The following is a 21003-nucleotide window of genomic DNA, read 5'->3' as shown; positions in this document are numbered from 1 at the left end:
AACTGGGAGCAGCAGGATGGCGGCCGGGGAGGAGGGGGGACACAAATCCCCAGGGCCCAGCGGCTTCTGGAGAGTTCTGGATGGAGCCACTTGGGCACGCACCCAGTGAGAGCTCAGGGAAAAGGAGATGGCACCACAGCGCATCAGGATCCATCCCAGGGAGGGCCTGGTGTGCTGGCATGGGTCAGGATCCATCCCGGGGAGGACCTGCTGTGCCGGCACGATCAGGATCCATCCCAGGGAGGGCCTGGTTTGCAGGAGGGGGACTGCCGCCCCCCGCCCTGGGCCTGGGCCTTTTCCCTGGCTGAAGGTTGTAAAGGTTCAGAGATGTGTGAGGGTCAGAAGGAACCTCCTTGTCCTTCCCTCTAGCACCAGAAGAGTTAATGCCTTTGTGGGGGACTCAGCTTTTTGGGAACACCGGTCACCAAGCCACCCCCTCCTGAGCTGGCTGGGCAAGCCCTGGCCACCCCTGAGCTGGGGCAGGGAAAGGCTGGGGACAGTGCGGTGAGGAAGGGGCATGCGGGGCACCAGGCACCACGCTGGGGGACAGGGACACCACCTCCTCCAGAGCCAGGGCTGGCCTGGGTCACTCTGGCTCCCCTGAAGCTGTTGGGCAACGGAGCGGCTCCCACCCAGCCCTGCTGCCCCAGTCACCCAGCGGCCAGGCCACCGCAGCACTGCCAGCCCCTGGTCTTCAGCTGCGTGGCGGGAGCCAACCTGGTTCCCAAAGCCACAGGCCGGCCTCCTGCTGCTCCCGATGGCCCACCAGGACCCTCGTGACCAGGCTGGCGGTGCCCGCGCAGGGCTGTGCCGGCAGTGGTGCGGTGGGAGCGCTGGGCGCGACAGTGGCGATGGCTTCCCGGGAGCGGAGGCGGGAGAGGGACCTGATGCTGCGGGGCCTGCGCCTGCCAGAGGCGCGGAGTTCTGTGGGGCGGTGGAAGCGCCAGCTCCGTGCATCTCTGCCAGGAAGGGGTGGAAGACTCGGTGTGTCCCAAAAACCAAGTTTTGTTTTGTGTTTCTAAATCTTTAAAATCCAGAGTGTCTGAAAGGAGCTGTTGGTTTTTTTTTTTTTTTTTTTTAAAAAGACTTTAACATTCAGTCAGTCAGTCGCTAAAAACTCCCATGAGCCATGGGCATCCCAGGGGAGGGGTGCAGGCACCGCCTCGCCAGCATCTCAACAAGTCTAGAGATATATAGATTTAGTAAAATTATAACAAAATCAGGTGGCTATAGCTATAGATATAGATATATAGATATTTGTTCTCTCTTTTCAAATATATAGCTGATTAAAAAGATGCAAAATAAGGATGACTTAGGACGGAGTGGGAATCCTGTAGTTCAGTATCATCTCTTGTAGATCATCAGCTGCTCTCTATATAAATGCACGGAGATTATATATTATCCATCAACGTGTCCCCCTTGGAAACAAGACCCCAAACCAAGAAGAAAAAAACATCTCCCTCCCCTCCCCTCCCCCCTCCCCCCCAAATGTTGGCAAAGCGTTTTCTGCTGGATACCCCACCAGCCTCCCTCCAACATCCCCAAACATGCTTCTATCCATGCGGTTTCAGTCCCTCTCTCACCAGGGCAACCGAGGGTGGCAGGCAGAGCAGCAGCACACAGTCCAGGGCTAGTGTCTCACGTGGCAATCACTCTTCTGGCTTGCACGGCATGGCTGGCTGCTCCCTGGGGTGGCTCTGCGCAGGAGGGAGCGGGTCTGGGCATCACCACCCAGCCACCGTGCCAGCGCTGCCCCTCCACAGACACCTCTCCATGCTGGAGCCCTTCCCCTCCGGGCACCGGTGGGACGAACCAGCTCGGCCGGCCACCACTGAGCCTGGTGGGGACATCCTGCACGGGGCAAGGGCCACCACCACGGCTGTGGTGCCTCCTGCCTGCTCTTCCAAACATGGGCCGAGCGCCGGCACTGGCCCTGGCCCTGCCTGCCTCCTGCTGCAGCCCCTGCCCTGCCACGCTCCTGCCTCGCTGGCAGCTCAGGGTCTCGGTGCCACCGGCTGCCCCACGCTGCCCGAGATGCAGCCGGCGGCACGCGCCCGGCCTGCTTGCCTCCCTGCTGCGCTCCAGCCGGTGCCTCCCTGCCTGCCGCACCGGGGCATCGTGGCCGGCGCTTGGCCGACAGCAGAAGCCTCCTCCCTAGCCAGGGCTCAGCTCCTCACTGCACTGCTGGCCCTGCCCCGCTCCCCACCCCAACCAGGTGTTGCCCTTCGCCCACGGGGAGCCTGGGCTTGGCAGCACATGGTGCCTCGGCCCCTCCGGCCACCAGCGACGCCCCCGGGAAACAGCACATCAAGCGATATACAGGCCAGACTCTCTGGGAGGAACAGAAACGAGGATGTATTTCATGCAACATTCCTTGTCCCGAAGGCGTCGCGGGGCTGGCAGGGCCGAGTGGGGGTCTGCGTGTGCATGGCACGCCGGGGCGGTGTGGGAGCGGGTGGGAGCCTCTCGGCTCCACGCCCTTCAGTGCAGTGCTCAGAATAGAAAGAGAATCAAAGTGGGTTTTATTAGTCTAGTAGAAATGTGCCCCCCACCCCCCTTCCCCGTGGTGGCTCTGGAAGAGGCCAGTGCTGCCTGGGACGGTCAGCTGTCTACCAGCTGCTTGAGTGCCCGCTCAATGTTCATCCGGTGCCCGACTCGGGTCACCCCCAACTCCACAAAGTCCTCCTTGGTGAGGGCGGGCAAGTGCGTGCCCTCTATTTCATGGTCCTCAAACTTGTCTCGGTGCTCCACCAAATTGATGCTTTCCAGCCAGTCCCCGACGTCGTACTTGTTCCACAGGTGGAGGGGTTTCTGCATGAAGGGCCGAGGTGGGTGAAGAGTGTGCAGGGGTGGCCCTGGAGAGGGGGACGGGGACGGGGAGCGGCTCCGGGCACTCACGCTCCTCACCACAAAGCGCACCTCCTTGGGCTCGTGTGGGATGGAGAGGCTGGAAGATTTGAGGATGGTGGGAGGGGTCAGACCGTAGGGCCGGACGGTGCTGAGAGGCTCTGTCCGATCCAGAGCCGGCTTCACGGGGCTGGGGGTACGTCGGGTTACAGGGTAGCGACTGCCAGGTCGGACTGTGTAGGTGGTCCCGGAGCTCCGCTGGGAAATGGTGCTGAGTTCTCCTAAACTACTGAAAAGTCTGCAGAAAGAACGGTACAGCGAGAGAGAGAGGAGAGAGAGCAGAGGGCAGGGGTGAGGCGGAGGTCCCCAGACACAGGAGCACACACACAATATACACGGGGGGGGGCACTGGAGGGCTGGGCCAGCCTGAGATGGGACGGGGCTCTGCAGTGCGCAGGGGACACGGCTCGGAGCACTTCAGCCAAGACTTTCTTGCAAGCCCTGCCAGGGCTGTTCCAGAGGAAGTAGAAGAGGTTCAAGCAAGTATCTCCAGTGTCTCCGCTTCCCAGCCAAACCTGCCCTCGCTGCCACAGCTCTGAAGCCCATTGAGGCCTATCAAGGAGGGAGGTGGCCCTGCAGCCCGGTGGGTCTACACAAAGACTTACTGCAGCTGAAGACCCTGCTCCTCGGCCTGTCTTGGCTGGTCAGCAAGAAGCTGCGACCCAGCTGTGACCAAAGCCACCAGCCCCACCCTCCCAGCGGGACCCCCCCAATTCACCCTCGCTAACTGGGCTTCCATCGGCGTGCTCTCGGGTCCCACCAGACTCAGAGCAACCCAGCGCTCCCCAGCACATGCCCAGCTGGGGCGAAGGAGCTGCCCAGGACAAGAGGGAACCTTCTGGCATCTCCCCAGAGACTAGCGTGGGGACAGGACCGTCATGCCACCCCGAGGATGGAGGCAGCGAGGTCTGATTGTCACCCGATGGTGGTCAGCTCGTTACCCTGGGCTGAGGCAGCCCAGAGGTGTCTGGACTGGTCTTTCCCCTTGCACTACGCCACGTGTGCCTGCCCGGCTGCACCCTGCACTGGGGTAGGCACAGGCCGTGGAGCTGGGCAGGGGGCAGCCCCTCCGGCAGCACTCGGCTCTACCTGCTCGCCACGAGGGCCTCTGGCCTTTACTGCCTCCCCTGGCAGGAACAGCTAGTCTGGGTATGTGACAAGAAATGGATCTAAAACCTGACAGGGCAAGATCATGGAGGATGAGTCCTCTGGGTGCAATGAGCAGAGCGAGTGCCTCAGCCCAGGAGGCCTGGGGAAGGCATGCTGCACTGCCCGTCTCTCTTCATGCTCTGCTTTGGGGGTCTCCTTCCATAAGCACCCACTGCTGACTGTGGCTGAGGATGTGACTCTGACCGGGAGGGACTCGGGGGCCCTGGGCAGTCTCTCCGTCCTGGCAGAGAAAGCAAACACAGCACCCTGAACACACCCCAGGGCTTTGGCCGCTGCTTCCTGGCAGCCTCTGATTGAGGCTGGCGGGGTCTCGGCCCCAAGGAGGGCTCTAAATGGGGGTCCATGTCCTGTGGCAGCTCAGGGGCTTGGATGCTCCCACAGCAGAAGTGCTGCAGCCCTGACCGAGCAAGAGTGGGGAGGACAGGGAGGGTCCACTGGTTCAGGGCTGCACAGCCCCGGGTCAAGAGGGACAGCGTTACTGGGGCTGGGTGGTTATCTTTTTGCTAAACAGTCCATGACCGCTCATTTGGGTCACACAGTGTCAGTTTGCTTGTCCTCCCAACTAACCAATAAAATGCAACGGAACTGCAGCTCCCTTGGTCTTGGATGTGACGCTGGTTAACAAACCAGCAGTCCTCTGGGCTGTCTGCATGGTGCCCTGCGTGCAGCCCAGTGCAGTACAGTACCTCTGCCTCCCGGCCATCCTCCAGGCTCTGCCCTCACATCTCAGGTCCCTCCTGGAACAGATGGACACTCTGGAAACCTGTTGCTAGCAACAGGGGTCCAAGGGCTACAGTTAACAGCATATGCCCACTGCCACTAATGCGCACACCACAAAAGACTCAAGCTTCTGGGAGGTTAATAAGCACTAATGATTCCTTAGAAAGGGGGCTGTGAGAAGATGAGCTGAACAGGAATACGAAAGTCTGTCCATGTCTCTGGGCTTAGGCATATTTCTTCTTACTCTTATTTCTTTGCCACCTTGGCACAGAAAGCAAGAGGGTTATAAAGAAGCATGATGATGAATCACATTTGGGAAGCTCCGTCAATACAGAAGAGGAAAAGCTGAATGACCTTGAAGGCTGCGGCACAAGAAACAGAACAAAAAGTGACAGTACAAAACACAGAGTCCTGCTCAGAGGGCTGGCAAAGGATCTCTGCTCTCTACTGGAAGTGGTGAAGGGAGAGAAAGTTCTGGATCTACTGACAGACCCCAGGAGTGGCTGGCTGGGAGGCGCCAATATAGCACAGCCATGGAAAGGCAAAAGAAGCACTGCAAGATCTAAGGTGTGTATTTCTCACGGACATCAGGACGCATTCATGTCACCACAGGACACTGCTACACTCTCATATGGAATTCTGAGCACAGTTCTGGTCACTCACGTTCAGGAAAGTTGAACACGAACAGGAATGGCTGCAGACACAGCAGCTGGTGTGCCAAAGGCTCGTTTAACCTGACCCAGGTGGGACAGAGGGGGAAACTGCTGTTGGAGTCTGTGAAAGGAGAAGAGAGGCTTAAGCTGGAGGGCGCTGAGACCCGCAGCAGCCCCCTGCAAGTGCACTCCTTGCCAGCGCGGTGGATGCCTGATGGGTGCCTGGCAGCACGGGCTGTGCCAACAGTGGTGATGCAGGTCCCACAGAAACGCCCATCCCACGTCAGGCTGTGCTGCAAGGCCTCCCTGGCTCTTGGCACAGGTTCTGCTTTGTTTGGTGGCTTACAGGGCCTGGGACATTGACTGTTCCTGCTCTCAGGGAACCACGTGAGAAATCAGCTGTGTGCCCAAGCTTCCACGGCTGGCGTGTCCTTGCAATGGCGAGTCAGTGGTGCTATGGCAGATCTTTCTGGGCACAGCTCGTCAGCAGATGTAATCTGTAGGTCTGTTCTCCTCTGCAGAGCACTGGCTTGGGCAATGCAATGCACTGTTGGCAATATACTGTTGTCTCTCAACACCTTCTGCCAACCATGTGTTATGCTGCAGTCAGCTTACCAGTCTCTGATGCCCCGTCCAGCTTTGGAAGCTGACTTCATTATGGCTCATCAGCCCAATTATTTGGTCACAGGCACTTCATCCTGCTCTGAAGCCAACTAAGTTTTTCTGGATGTCATCATTCACAAGTGGCACCTCAGCACAGTATCCCTTCCAAGGACTTGCACATTATGCACAGTGACAACATCTGCTTAGAGGGTTTTTTTTTCCCCTGGATCACTGCTCTTCTTCATTGCAGGTTCATGTTGGCATATCATGCGTTTTGCCCAAGGAATATGCACTGACCGAGACGTGTACCAGCCAGCTGTAGCCAAGCTGTGGCCAAGTGCTGCTATGTTTTAGGATGTTCCTATTGAGGACTTCAGCTTTGTCAGGTTTCACGAACACTATGGCATTGTCTGCTTCTCCTTTGGGCAACATCAAGCCAATAAAACTAGGGAGCTTAATAAGAAAAACAAAATGCTTTCTTCACTTTCTGTTTCTGGTGGTGCTCTAACTAGTCTTTGGAAGACAGCAGTCCAGAGATGCTGGGATTGCTGGTTGCCACAGGTTTCTCTCTGAGTTGGGACGAGGCAGCTATAATCACCATTGCAGGGTTGCCTTCAAGCTTGTCTTCTCTGAACACGTGAAATCCAGGTTCTGGCAGCTCTCAACCCCTGTCCTGCAGAGCTCGGTGGTGGCAGTCTGTCAGCACCAGCAGTAGCAGTAGATCGGTTGCTTGGGTTGCTTCTTTGGTGTAGCAAAAAAAAACTAGTCTTTTGATTTGTGCACTACGAATGGAACTGACTGGAATCGGCAAAGAGGAGAACAGGTCTCATGGGAAGCAGTCTCAGAAGCAAAGAAACACCACCGTGATGAAAAAGGAAGTTCTAACCAAAGAAAGAGGGATTATGCATTTGTAGGGCAGCTAATTAAGCCTTCTGGAAATACTTTTACTGAAGGTATTAAAAAAGCAGATTTCTTGAATGTGTCACAAATGAATGAGGATTCTTCCTTTGAACTCTGTATCTCAGTCCAGATTTCTTCAAGAGTAACAAAGGCGAGGACAGATTCAGCAACAGAGGTAACACACTTCTCACCACTCCAAAGAGAAATGCTTTGCTTTTGCTCAGCAAGTCTTTCGTGTTGCTGCTCTTGGTTTCCAGATGTTTTCATATTGGCCTTCAAAAGCATCTCCATTGCTTTTCACTGCATGAAGGACTTGCCTCCTGTGATTAACAACCTTTGCTAACTGATAATATACAAGACTGCTCTTGTGATTCCCCACTAGGGCTTGGTGCACCCAAAGGCTCCAATGCAGAGCCTGACGCTGTCTGTGACCGTGGCTAGGCTGTGCTTTAGGGCCAAGGGCTGGAGACTAATCCTCTCTCTCTTTGCTTGAAATGCAGATAGACACTTTGAGCCTTCCTGCCTAGAATGGTGCACACACAGATGATGTGACACCTCTACAGTTCCCATTTTGAAAAGATTTTGTCTTCCAGAATTGTCTCATGAGAACTGTCCCTGAAAAGGGAGGACAAAGGAGAGGAGTACAGAAAGGAAAGAAAGTCTCTCTGGATGGCTCCCAAAACAAAAATCAGAAGCATTCGTGCTATGGGTCGCCATGGAAATAACACAACAGCCAAACAGGACATAAACTCACTGGCAGGAGCTGGATGCTCTCACATGCCACTTTGCAAGTGAGAACAGTGTCCAGGAGAAAGCAGCACTTCCCACCCCCTACCTGCACTCAGCTCTCACTGCCAGGTGCCGTTCAGGTGAGTTTTTCTTTTGGTGGGTGGCTGGTGAAGGGCTACGGGCCTGTTTCAAAAGCTGGAAGGATATATGCTTCTTTACAGAACCTTGAGGAAGTCCCATCAAGCAGAGGGCCAAGGGAAGCCTCATCACACAGGAGCCAGGGAAGCCCTTTTCTCCCCAGAGCTGGATGCTCTGCCCAGACAGCGAAGTCCCAGGGCAAGAGATGACATGGCAGCCACCCTGCTCCAACAGCGTGCACAGCACCAGTGGCAGACACAGCTGCATTACTGGGAGATTGATGAGCTCTTCTCAGGGACCATTTGCCAACCCACTGCTCTTCCTTAACTACTGAATTTCGGCACGAAATTTGTTCCTGGCTCTCAGCAAAAGAATCCAAAGAGAGGATAAGCTTATCCCCATAAAGAAAGCCCACAGGGAAAAGGGTGCCCAACAGCGCGTGAGACTTATCTGAAGAACTACTGAGAACAAGGTTTTTACTGAAGGCGATCTAATTTCCTGCTGTCATTTTTTCTTAGGACTCTACTAGTGCAGCCAGAACTTTCATTAGGGAAGAGAAATCTGGCACTTCTGAGTTCTTCTCTTTCACAGTAGAAAAACAAAGGGATGCTGCAAGGAAACACCTGCAAAACTGATACAAATGAGTGGGGTTAATTATACCCAGTGTATTGTCCCTCCCGAAGGCAATGCTGTAACTCCACCAGCATCTGGAGGGCTGATGATGCTGAAGAAGCATTGGAGGAGTTTCTCTTCAGATGAACAAAAGAATGAGCAAACCTGGAGAGAACTGTTCAATTTTGTAGCTCTAAGGGCTGTTACTCTTCTGTATGGAGTGTCCTGAGCAGAGATAAATGCGGAACTTATGGGCAGCCCTTCTGCACGAAGTCCTACAAATCAGGCAGCTTAGTCCCACAGATCACGGTCTACAAAGATCGGTTACTTCAGGCACAGCCCTTGTGTTCTTGGCACATGTTGGACAGACAATGCACAGACAGCTCAGCAGCACTGAACATGTGCAGCGGGTCTAACATTTCCTGAAAAAGCTTTCACAGGGGTCAGAGACTTTATGAAGGGGCCCAGCAACTGCATTGTACATGAGCAATAAAGGTGACGTTTTCCGAAAGCAACTGATGTACTGCATGAGCACGGTATAATCAACATGCACCCCCATGCAGTGGCAGTGCAGCAGTTCGGACTAGTGTGCCACCTGCCTAGGAATCCCAGATCAACTTCCTAAAGTTTCAGATTTTGGCCAGACATTTCCATTTGAAAGGTACACATTTTGGGGAGAACTCAGAAGCAGGGTACCTCTACACCCCTCTTCTGAGAAGGATGGCTCTTTGGATCAGACTGCAGGTCTGTTCCCTTCAGGAAGGTGACCAGTAAGAGTGCCAAAAGAGATCAAGTGGATAACCTGTTAACTTGGTGTTTGGGAAAACAGCCTGTATGGCACCAGGCAGGAAAGCTTTCCGGACACTCTGCAGGGTGGTGGGTAAGGCGAGCTCTGAGGCACTCGGGCAGAAGGAGACTAAGGGGGGTATCTGCAGGGGCTTCACCTCGTGCTGGCTCTCCAGCAAAGCAGCTGCACCTCGCCTGTGCTGGGGGTCAGCTCCCTCGGCTATCAGTGAGGAGGAAGCTCAGCATCCAGAAGGCAATCCCTCTTCTTTTCATTCCACATCGAGTTGTTATGGCAACCAACATGCTTAGGTCTAAGCCGAATATTTGGCAAGTGGCAGCCCACTCTTGATGCCTGTCTTGGCTTGCAGCCACTGCCCGGGTGCTCAGCAAAGTAGTCTCCGTAACACCACAGCAACTCCTGTCTTCAGGGAGGGAGGACCCAGGAACGACAGACTGGCCAGCTTGACATCAATCCCCCCAAAGATGGTGGAGCACATCATCCTGGAAACCATTTCCAAGCATATGAGGACAAGAAAGTGACCGGGACTAGACAGCATGGCTTTATAAAGGGGAAATCACACCTGACCGACCCGGCAGCCTTCTATGACTAAATGACGAGGTTAGTGGGTGAGGGGTGAGCAACAGATTTTATCTTGGCTTAGCAAGGCTTTCAAACGCCTCTCCCATAACACCCTCACTGACAAACTGGTGAAGCATGCACAAGACAAGTGGAAGTTGAGGTTGACTGGGAACTGGTGGAAGTGCCACGCTCTAAGGGCTGTGGTCAGCAGCACGAAGTCCGGCTGGAGGTTAGTGACTTGTAGTGCACACAACCCCCAGGGTTGCTGCTGGGGCTAATACCACTTAATGTCTTCGTTAAATACCTGGACGATGGGGCAGAGGGTACCCTCAGCAAGTGGAGATGACACACATTTTGTGCAGATGACGCAAAATGGAGGAGCTGCCCCTCAGAGCACCCCGACTGACTGGAGGAACAGGCCAAGAGCAATCTCATGAAGCTCAACAAAGGGAGATGCAAATTCCTGCAACTGAGAAGGTGGCAACAACCTCACCCACCAGTATATGCTGGGGGCCGACCAGCAGCAAAGCAGCTTTGCAGAGAAGGACCTTGAGGTGCTAACAGACAACAAGCTGAACGTGAGCCAGTGACATGCCCCTGCGGTGAAAAAAGGCGGTCGGGTGCCCTGGGCTGTGTTAGGAACAGCATTGCCGGCGGGTCCTCTCTGCCCATGGAGCACATCTCTCTGCTGATGGAGCACATCTGCAGTACTGTGCCCACTACTGGGCTCCCCGGTACAAGAGACATGGACTCACCGGAATGAGAGCCCAGTGAAGGGTCACCAGGATGATTAAGGTATGGGAACATCTGACACAGAAGCGGAGACAGAGAGCTGAGACTGTTCAGCCTGGAGAAGGTTCAAGGGGACTTCATCAGTGTGTACAAATGCCTTGGTGGGGGAATAAAGAAGATGGAGCCCAACTCTTCTCAGTGGTGTGCCCATGACAGGACGGGAAGCAATGGGCACAATTAAAACACGGGAAATTCCAGCTGAACACACGAAATTCCTTGTTCACTGTGAGGGTGACCGAGTACTGGCACAGTCTTCCCAGAGAGGTGGTGGAGTCCCCATCCTTGGAGATATTAAAAACCTGACTGGACGATGCCCTGGGCATGCTGATCCAGGTGTCCCTGCTTGAGTAGGGGGGAGGACCAGATGACCTCCAGAGGTCCCTTCCCGCCTCGACCATTCTGTGAATTCAGACTGCGGAGGACCAGCGCAGACCAGCAGTCAGCCAACCGCAAATGCCCCGATGAGAAAGTGATGACGCACCGAAGCCCATTACACCAGGTCACTCCTTTTTGCTGGAGCTGCCCAGTGGCAAAGCCCTCTACGACGCTTTATGTAGAGAGTGGTTGAGCTGATGGACCTTCCTCCATACCTTTCTGCCAGTGTCCGCAGCCTTCTCTGGTGCACATGCAGCAAGCAAACGGCAACATATTCCTGCAGCACCATCAATGCCCAGCTTTCCCTGCCAGCTCTCACCTTCAGTATCAGCTTTCACTCCTCACTGCCTGTGGTGCACTCGAGTCATCAGGAACATTGCCAGCATCAGATGGCCACAATTTATGGGGACAGTGATCTTTGGCCTGCAGAATCAGTTTTTGCCCTCAGCTGCCCATCTCTTTACATTTATTAGCACTGAACCTTCTTTGCTGTCATTCAGGTCACTCATTTAGCTTGGCTAGTTTCCCTCGAACTCTTCACTGTCCTAAATTCAGTGTCCCTCAAAACTTCCTCTTTTCTGCAAATCAGGAATTTTCATTAATCACGGTGTTTTTCATACAATTATTACATCTATTAAATGAAATGGGACCCTACTGCAAGATACCTGTTTGCTATTAAGCTTTTTCTACAATGAAGACTGACAAGCTACTTTGACTTTTCATTTCTGGTATTTTTTTCTCTGTAAAACACGTCCAGACTGAAGTCTTACTTCTTGCACTGAAAGAATTCCTCAGTATTAATAATCCCTCTCCTACGCCTCTGATGCCCAGCTCCTGAACGGCAGTCTGGAACGAGGACTGCTGACTTTGCTCCTGAGAGAGGGGCGGCTGGTGGCAGAGCACAAGCTTGCCTGCCCAGAAGCAGCTCCCTGAGGGGCGCTGTGTGAGGAACAAACCCAGTGCCCTCAAGCAAAGTGTCTTCAGAGCCAGAGCACGCTGCCTTCAGCTCGGTTCTCACTGTGGGGTGTCCTGGTTTCAGCTGCCACAGAGTTAATTTTCTTCTTAGCAGCTGGTGCAGTGCTGTGTTTTGGATTTGGTGGGAGAATGATGTTGATTGCACATGGATATTTTTGGTTGTTGCTCAGTAATGTTTATACTAAGCCAAGGACTCTTCAGTTTCTCGGGCCCTGCCAGCAAAACTGGGACAGGACACAGCCAGGACAGCTGACCTGAACTGGTCAAAGAGGTATTCCATACCATATGATGTCATGATTAGTATATAAACTGGGGGAAGAAGAAGGAATGTGGGGACATCTCGCATTATGGCGTTTGTCTCCCCGAGTAAGCGTTATACGTGATGGAGCCCTGCTCTCCTGGAGATGGCTGAACGCCTGACCATGGAAAGCGGTGAATGAATTCCTTGTTTTGCTTTGTGGCTTTTGCTTTACTTATTATTCTTATCTCAACCCTCAAGTTTTACATTCCTTTCCAATGCTCCTCCCCATCCCTCTGGGTGAGGGGGGAATGAGCGAGTGGCTGCGTGGTACTTAAGTTACTGGCTGGTGTTAAACCATGACAGGGTGCCTAACCACTAATAAGACAACTAACCATGACCAACCTACTTGCAATTTTCTGTCTGGCGAGAGGAATGTAAAGGAACCCAAAGCATCCCTCACATGTCAATGGAGGCGCTCGGCCACCACGCAGGCAGCACACCAAGGCAGCACTTCTCCGATGAGTGAGGACCTGCCAGCACTGAAGAAGTGAAAGATACCCAGGGCAATGAGACGGGCTACAGTGGACAGACCTCCTGCCTGATGGCAAGTGTACCGCTGACACACCTCTGTGCTGGGGACTAGTTAGAGCCAGTGTCTCCTGCATCCATGTCACACCATGGTACAATGCAAACCTTTTTGCAGAAAAAGGAGGGGAGCAATTGTAGTTTTTACATCTATGAAGTGAAGTCCTTCTAGATTTCCTCAGTCTGCTCAGGATCTGATTTCCTTCTGTTTACTGCAAGAGCAAGCAAGGGAAGAAGTCCTAGAACTACCACAGATTCAGCATCTTCCTTGACACTGGGGATGACAGAGATGGGAAAGCTGCAACCAAAAGCGTGAATCAGGCCAGTTCTACGCTGCTATTTGGATGTTCAGCAAGAGATCCTCATTTAACAATGCAATTTTTTAATAAACCCCAATGCCAGACCACGCAGGACCAGTGAAGTTTGCAGCTCACACTTAGGACTGCATGACAGTAGTGCAGTGATGTGGCCAGAAGCTCCATGAGCACAGAAGCAACAATTGGGAGAATGCTTTACAGTACAGCTGCAGACAATTACTTTTTAAAACCGGAGTAATATATGAAGTTGCTTAAGCCGTGACTCCCTACATGCCATAGCATGAGGCAGTAACCTCTAAACTGCTGCTGGGCTGAGCTGCTACGTCTACACTGCACAGGCAGCACCTGGCAGGCTTTCTGGCTGGGGTGGGCACTGGAAGCAGCCTGCGTGTGTTAGTCAGGTGTCAGGAGAACATCCACCACAGCAGATCCCAGCAGCATGGGTCAGATCCTGGTCTGACCTGCACGGCCAGCTCAGCAGGCCTGGTGCATCAAAGAGGAAAGTCAGGGTCAGGGAACACCATCACGCACAGAAAACACCGACTACGAAACACTCTGTGCAGTCTAGCAGCGACAGGAAAATGAACAAATCCGTGAAGGCAAAGGCAAGCAGACATGAATGGAAAGTAAGGCACACGTGTCAGGTTGGAAGATGATGCAGACCCGACTGAAGTGACAGGGGAACACCTGTCTGTTCCAGTTTTGGATGCCTTCAAAGCACAGCAGTCAGCTCTGGGTGCACTTCTCAGAAATGCCTGAAGGGACAAACAGTGGGGGCTCAAAGCTCTTCTCACCTGAGGAGCATTGCAGACTGACATAGAGGAAGCTGCGCTAGGTTTAATATGTGATTTTCTGGATTTGTGTTTAATCATTTCAAGCAGAGTATGAAAATCCACTCCAGAAAGCCATGGTGATTGTCACTGGTTTACCTTGTTATGGGAGGACAAAGCTGAAGATCTAAGCAATGGGATGGTATCACTGATGGAACTGTTGCTTCTGGTACTATTAATTTACCCTCTTGTGACAAATAACAGTTTTTCTCTTCTTCACTCTACATAGATTACTCCGCATGGGAATAGGTGTGCCACTGATGGAAAAAGAGGCAAGAAATTGTGACTTTTCCTTCAGCTGCTGTGGGAAAGCAGTGTGCGTGTGTGGAGGGGGGATGGGTTGACAAGATGGGGAACTCTGGCTGGTCCCTGGATAACAGCAGCATGAAGCTGCTGTCCCAAGGCTTTGGGGTTTGTTGCAGTGCAAGGTGCAACTGAAGACCTGAGTCCTGAACCAGCGTGATACTGAAAGGACAATATTCACCTATGGACTGCTCACCATCCCAGGTCCTTCTACGAATGCAGCACCTTTCTTATGGAGAGTTCCCACATCAGCCTGTCATGGTCAGATGACAGCAAATTGCACTTTTGCTGGGTTTGTTTGGGTTTTTTGCTCTCCCAAACTGTGTGTAAGACATTATCCCAATAAAATACAGAGGCTGGATTTGGAAAAAAGCCAGCCAGCCATGAAAACCCTGGAGGTATATTCCCTTTTGTGGCTTCTCAGTGTGCTGGCTCCTTCTTGTTTCAAAACTGCCTTTTTTTCCTCTCACTCTGTATCTTCCCTCTTCTCTCTGATCACATTTCTGCAGCCAGAACAGGAGCCACTCTTGCTGTTCACTGCTACAGCCTCTTCCCTTGACCTCAAAAGACTACCTGACCTTCCTAGCTCACTGCACTGTCCTACAAACTTCAGCAGGACCTGTCCTGGGGGCCAGAACAGCCTGTCCTATCTTCTGAGCTCCTCTCACAGTCAAGGCTTCTGACCTGGAGCAGAGTGCCTCTGTGCTCAGCAGTCTTTGCACAGATCATGGGAAGGTGAAAGCCGCTGGCAGAACTGTGGCATTTGATGCCCAGTTGTCATCTGCTGGGCCCCTGATAACACCTGAAGGCTCAAAAGTGAGGTGCTAGTCCAAAAACTGCCCAGAGAAGGACTCAGCACTCTTCCCTTTTGTTGCTCCTTGCTGGTCTCAGATGAGCGTGCATGTGTGTGGGGGGCACGTTTGTGTTTGCTTTTCAGATCCTGATTCCAAGCACTGAGCTCCAAAAGCCAAGATGGTGCATCCCTTCTCCCATCATCCCCAACAGTGGGCACCGTGCGGGCCATGTGAAGCCGTGGGGACATCCCTGCATGTCCTGCACTGGAGCGAAGCATGCATGGGAGAATGAGTAAACTCAACTTCAGGCAGCCTGCACGGAGCTTACTGCCAGCGGTGTCACCTGAGAAAGCTGGGGCTTGCCTCGTGCTGTGCCCCAGGACAGTCCTCTGAGGCTTGGGCAGGGCAGAGGCTCCGTGGCTGACTGGACATGGAGGGTTCAGTGCTGTCCTTCAGACCCAGCTCTCCTTGTGAATCTCACTGACAACTAAAACCTGAGCCTGGGTTACAGGCTCTGCATTCTGCCTGGTGCCAGCACTGGGCTAAGCGTGGGGCTGAGTACCACGGCTCGAGTGCGGCAGCGCTGCCCGAGTCCCAGAGCCCAAGCTCTGCCACCCACAGAGGAAAGCAGGTCTGAAGTTTCGCATTTTAGGTGACAAATTTTGTTGCAGGGGAAAATGACCACAGCCTGCAGCGAATGCCTGACCCTTTGTGCAGCTAATGAGAGGGGAAGCTGGCCCATCAGCGTTTTAGCTGTGATGACACAGGTTAAACTACAGGGTCAGAAGACAGCTAATTATGTACACAGAGCTAACCCCATGCCTCTAGCCAGCAGCAAGCACTTGTGCATCTAAACTGGTGGTGCCTTAGATCTGTTGTAGACTTGAGCCTCCTTGCTTGTGCACCCTAAAAATACAGCACCCCTCCCTTCCAGGGAATTAAATGCTAAAAACCTGTGCTAAGAAAATGTTAAAGGTGGTCAGCTAAGCAGGCACCTGTGAAAGCCAGGCATATCCAGGTTCATCGCTGATCCTTTTGGACTAAGACAGCAGCTAACCCTAACACTAACCCCAATCCTAACCTCTGTAGGCAGAAAATGGGAATAATGCCACTTGTGACAGGCCCTGGGCAGAGGCAGTGCCCGCTGTTCCCCGCTCCTGCTCATGTTTACACAGCCCACTTGCATGCTGAGCACAGCTCCTGGCAAGGGCTCCCTCCGCTGCAGGGCAGCGTGGTTGGGTGTGGGGAGCGGTGGGGAGCGTGGGGGGCATGCGGCCCGCTGCAGCACCCTGAGCACGGGCACGGGGCCGCAGCCTGCAGGAAAGCACTAGCCAAGGCTCTGATGCACTGGTGCTCACCCTGCTGGAGCTGAGCCACAGCCCGTGGGCAGCCTCTAGCCCCTCGTCTGGGCTGCGCTCGGGGCTGGGCTGGGTGGCTGCAGCACACGCTCAGAGTCCAGCAGGGGTGCTGGGCACAGGCGAAACAATGTCCAAAGCTTTTGCACAAACAGGGCTGTGCATTAGAGAGGAAACATCAGCTGACAATCACGGTCAGTCAGATGGTGCTGGACAGGAGCAGGCACTGCCATTGTCCGAAATGCTGGCTCAGCGGAACGGGGACGAGCCAGCTCCCATTTAGCGCAGCCAGCCATCATCCCCAAACACTTTCTGACCAGCTGGTGCTGCCACTGGGGCTGCTGGGCTGTGTCCCAACGACGTGGGGGCAGAAAACAGACTGAGCAGACTGAATTCACCCTGTCCTGTGCCAGGTAGCACAAAGCCGAGCGATGAGCCAAGCGCTCGCAGTGCTAACACGGCTGGCAGATCTCCCCTGGTGCAACCCTGAACACTCAAGATGCTCTGCGACACCAGCAACAGGACTGAATGCATGAAGACATGGGCATATGCAATGACATGAGGACCCTCCCACCACTGACCACATGCAAATGAAGCAAGATTTGCTGTGCAGAACCTGAGGCACAGCTCTCTCCGCCCAGCTCTAGCAGGAGCAGTGCTCCATCTCCAGCCAGATCTAGGGGCTCTGCAACCTTTTGCTCCACCAGAAGGACCGAAGCGGGCCAGATGGCTTCTGAGTCTCCCACACCTCTGCTTCCACCAGCCGTGTGTTACAGCCTGGGACTGGAGCAGAGCTGATCCCTGGGGAAGGCATCCGCATGGCTGTCTGGAAAGCGGTACAGCAGCCACAGCCAGCCCCACGGTGCTGCAGGGCATCTGGCAAGAGGACTTTCCTAGCGCTGCTGTTCTGCTTTCCTGGGACTGGCCCTGTCCAGCTGGGCACCGGGCAGGGGATGCAGACTTGGAAATTCAGCACTTGGCAGGAATTGACAAGTAAAATCAAACATGTGAATGCCCAGAGGTCTGCGTAGGCTCTGGGGTTGTGTTCACACATGGAAGCGGCACAGATGTAGGTAGTTAAGTTTCATACACGCTACGGGTAAAAAAAAAAACAAACTAGGACAGACAGACAAACACGGAAGAAGCACAATCAAGACCACACAGCCGGCCATGCACACTGGGGAAATTCGCCTGGTGAGCACCCAGATCAGGGGCATGGGCTCAAACCCTCCAGTGCCCACCCAGGCATGCAGATCACTTCTTGGAGAGGGAGAAGGATTCTGCCACTCATCACTGGTGACCTGGTGCAAATAGTAATGGCCTCTTTAGGGTCTCACTGCCTGGTCCATCTGGGTGAATGCACACAGCTCATCACCCACAGGCTTGCGAAGGGATTCCAGCAGCTCCAGTAGCAACTGAGACTTGCCGGGGAGATGTCCGAGGAGCTCTGCCAGCAAGGACACTGAGATCTGCTGAGTTGTGGGCCAAGGAGCTCTTCCAGCAAGGACTACTCCTGCAGCAACCATTAACCAGTTTGGGAGAAGGTGAGGGGTCAGTTTTCTGTACCCTCATTTCCCTACAGCTGTCTGAGGTCAACACTTATCCATGGTTTAAGTTTGTGTGCCAGCAGTGACTTCCCTGGGGACACCGTAAGTCACCTGCTGTGGGTCACCAGGCTGGAGTTCCTTCAGCTGTGGGGTGTCTTCCAGAAGGCAGCACTGCTGTCCTGCTCTCTTCCAGGCCTCCCCTTCCTGCTGCTCAGCTGAACCCCAGCCTAGGATGGCTGCATCATCTCAGGGTAGCAAAGGCGTAAGATGCTGCCTCCCCTGCCTCATGGGATTTTTGCTTCAGAAGGTGACCTAGGGATACTCCGCCGCTGGGAAGTCATAAACCTGCCTTGTGCATCAATTGCACAGGGGGAGCTTCTGGGGCTCAGAAAGGGCATGTTGCTTCCCAGGATGGCAGCCGGCTCAGCCCACCCTTGCTGGGGTCCCTCCCCACGGGGCCAAGTTGTGCCAAGGGGGCCCCATCTCTGCACAGAACTTGCTGGATTGTCCCCTGGGCAGCCTTGACAGGGGCACATGGGCTTGTCTGGGCCACAGTATGAATCCCATGGAAGCCCGAGGGAATTTCCTCAGTCGTCACCTACGAGCAGCAGCACACGACATCACAGCACAGGGACACGGACATGCTACCGGGGCACACCAGGGCAGGAGGGGGACACTCACATGCCAGAGCAAGCACCGCTTCCTGCTCTCAGCCAGCTGGGGCTGCGGGAGAGCGGGAAGCAGGACCAGCACCGGCGCGGGGAGACAAGGTGAGTTTGCTATGGGATGAGAACATGCTCACTTACACAACTCGCCCACCCTCCGGAGGCCAGAGGCGGTTCTAGACAGAGCAGCGCGGACATGCAGATGGAGAGCAGGAAGAGAGGCAATGAGAGAGAATGTTAGCTCCAGTCCGGGGCGGCAACAAGACGGAGAAGAGCGAACGGACTTCATCACGCTGCCCGAGGCTGGCACGGGGCCGAGGCTGAGCGGCGCCGCAGGAGCCCAGCCATGCCGTGGGGCCCGGGCACCTGGGCAGGGCATCCCGCAGCAGCGCGCACGGCACAGCGGTGGCCCCGCAGCGCCAGCAGCGCCGGGCAGAAAGGCTTCGCCAGCTGGGGTGGGTGGCTGAACCCTGGGGCAGCTTTGGGGAAGGGGCTATCCCAGGGGCAGTGAGGGGACCCGGGACATGGCCAACACGGGGCTTTTGGGGCCAGTGAAGGTCGGGACGTTCTGCACTGGCTGAGGGTACGTCCGTGTGTTTACTACGGGAAATGGGACATTCATAATTGCATGAATTCAACAGCCAAAGCCTGAAGGATTCGACAGTGCTATTTGTAACAGCTGGGAGGAGAGGGAGGAGGAGGGGAAGAGACAGGGAAGGGACAGGACAGAGATTGGGGAAGGGCAGAAGAGGGAGGGGAAGGAAACAACATATGCATGAGAAAAAATGCCCCACAGCAAGAACAAGAAAGAGCGGCAAATACAGTTCAACATCTTTTCTGACTTTACCCAATAGCTGCGTGAAGTGTTTTGCTTTCATGAGTGTGAGAATAACAGCTACGGCTAAAGGTCAATGCAATATTATTGGGGCCTTGCAAGTGAGTTAGTGTCTCCCAGAGGGGATAATCACAGTGCCTCTGGTACGGAGGCTTGGTTGCTTCTGTTGCTGAGGTCTCTGCTGCGCCAAAGGACTTGCCCAGGCTGGCAGGGGAGAATTCTGCATTTGTAAGCAGATGGGATATGTCACATCTCCTCACAGGAGCAAGAGAGACCTTGCACCCACTGCCTGGGTGCTGGGCTGCTCTACCGAGCTTTCTCAGACTTCATCTTGTGCATCAAAAGATCCCTCAGCTGTGGCTACCAGGAGGGAGCAGGAAGCCTCGTCTCACCTAAGTGACACGGCCACCTCCTCTGAGCAGAGACTCCTTGTCTCCCTGCTCTCCACTGCCAGGGCCCGTGCTGTACCAGGGGCTTCCAGCAACGGTTCAGTTTCGCAAGGTGGCTACAAACGTCAAATGACCACTGCTTCTATTCAGAGTTTTGTCCCTTTTCTGCAGGTGAAGCGGCTGCAGGCAGAATGGGAAGAAACGGCCAGGAGCTGCGCAGAGCACACTGCCGGGGTCAGGCAGCCGTGCTGCTCCGGGCAGGGTTTGCTGGGCCAAATGGGACTGCAGGTGGCCAGCGTTGTTGGGTGGCTGCCACATGTCACCAAGCGCAGGGCCAAAGCTGTGCTGTTTCAGCTGCAGGATCCAGCTCGGCGCTGCGCAGCTCACAGTGGAGACACTAGGGCAGCCCCAGGGCGGGCTGGCTGGCCGAGAGGGACGCGTGGTTATCCCCTGGGGAACGGCAGGCATCTCCAGGGACAGTGTCCCCACAGTGTCATGGTGACCAACCCGCTACGCTGCAGGAGTGATGTAGAAGAGCAATAGGACTTCTAAACACACTTGGAACACTCTCCCTCTCGTGCTTCTCCATGCAGGAGGGTCTCAGCCTCCAGCTACGTTTTTTCCTGGGCAATTTTGCAAATGGTGCTGTAACCGGGCTGCGAGTCCTTTAGCCATGACTGCTTGCCTGCCTGTGCTCTGCCACGGAACTGGGAGAACTGGGAGCAAACCTGGGTGTCAGTAAACATTTACAATAGGGCCAGAGCATTACCGATGTAAGAGCTGCTATGCCTTAACTAAATGTTACATCTCTTGCTGTGGGAAGCCTGTTTTGTCCTCCTCTGATCTCTTCTTTGTAGGAAAAGGAAACTGAGGGCTAGTACCCGTAGGAGACTTCCAGCCTCCTCATCTGTTGCCCCTGGGACTCTCCAAGCCAATCTTTCTCTAAGCTCTCACTGGAGTGTGCACAACTGTGCCAGACTGCCTGCAGAACTGCTCCGAGGTAGCAAGCAGGCCTCTTTCCATGTGGTTGTTTTACCTTCTGTTTGTTGACAAAAGAACTGGAATTTGAATGGGTGCCTTTGTACTTCTCCATACAAGAGGAAAAGCCCTTTTTCTGTGACTTCCACTTCTAGTCTGCTAAAGCCCTGAAAGAACAGCCCTTACGGTTCTTCTGTGCTTGAGTGATAACCACAAGGTGGGAC

General features: G+C 54.2%; 1 protein-coding gene across 1 annotated transcript in view; it reads right to left on the bottom strand.

The window, feature by feature from the left end:
* Positions 1–1025: 1025 nt before the first annotated feature.
* The window catches only part of SHANK3 (SH3 and multiple ankyrin repeat domains 3), a 370723-nt gene continuing 350745 nt past the window's right edge, over positions 1026–21003 (bottom strand). Inside the window, exon 25 of the mRNA XM_037388277.1 lies at positions 1026–3145. Coding sequence (XP_037244174.1) covers positions 2602–3145 — 544 coding nt within the window. The 3' untranslated portion in view covers positions 1026–2601. The remainder of the gene's footprint in view (positions 3146–21003) is intronic.

This window comes from Falco rusticolus, chromosome 5, assembly GCF_015220075.1.
Source record: "Falco rusticolus isolate bFalRus1 chromosome 5, bFalRus1.pri, whole genome shotgun sequence".
Lineage (NCBI taxonomy): Eukaryota > Metazoa > Chordata > Aves > Falconiformes > Falconidae > Falco > Falco rusticolus.
The sequence above is the reverse complement of the archived record's forward strand: the minus strand, read 5'-3'. Positions and strand labels throughout refer to the sequence as shown.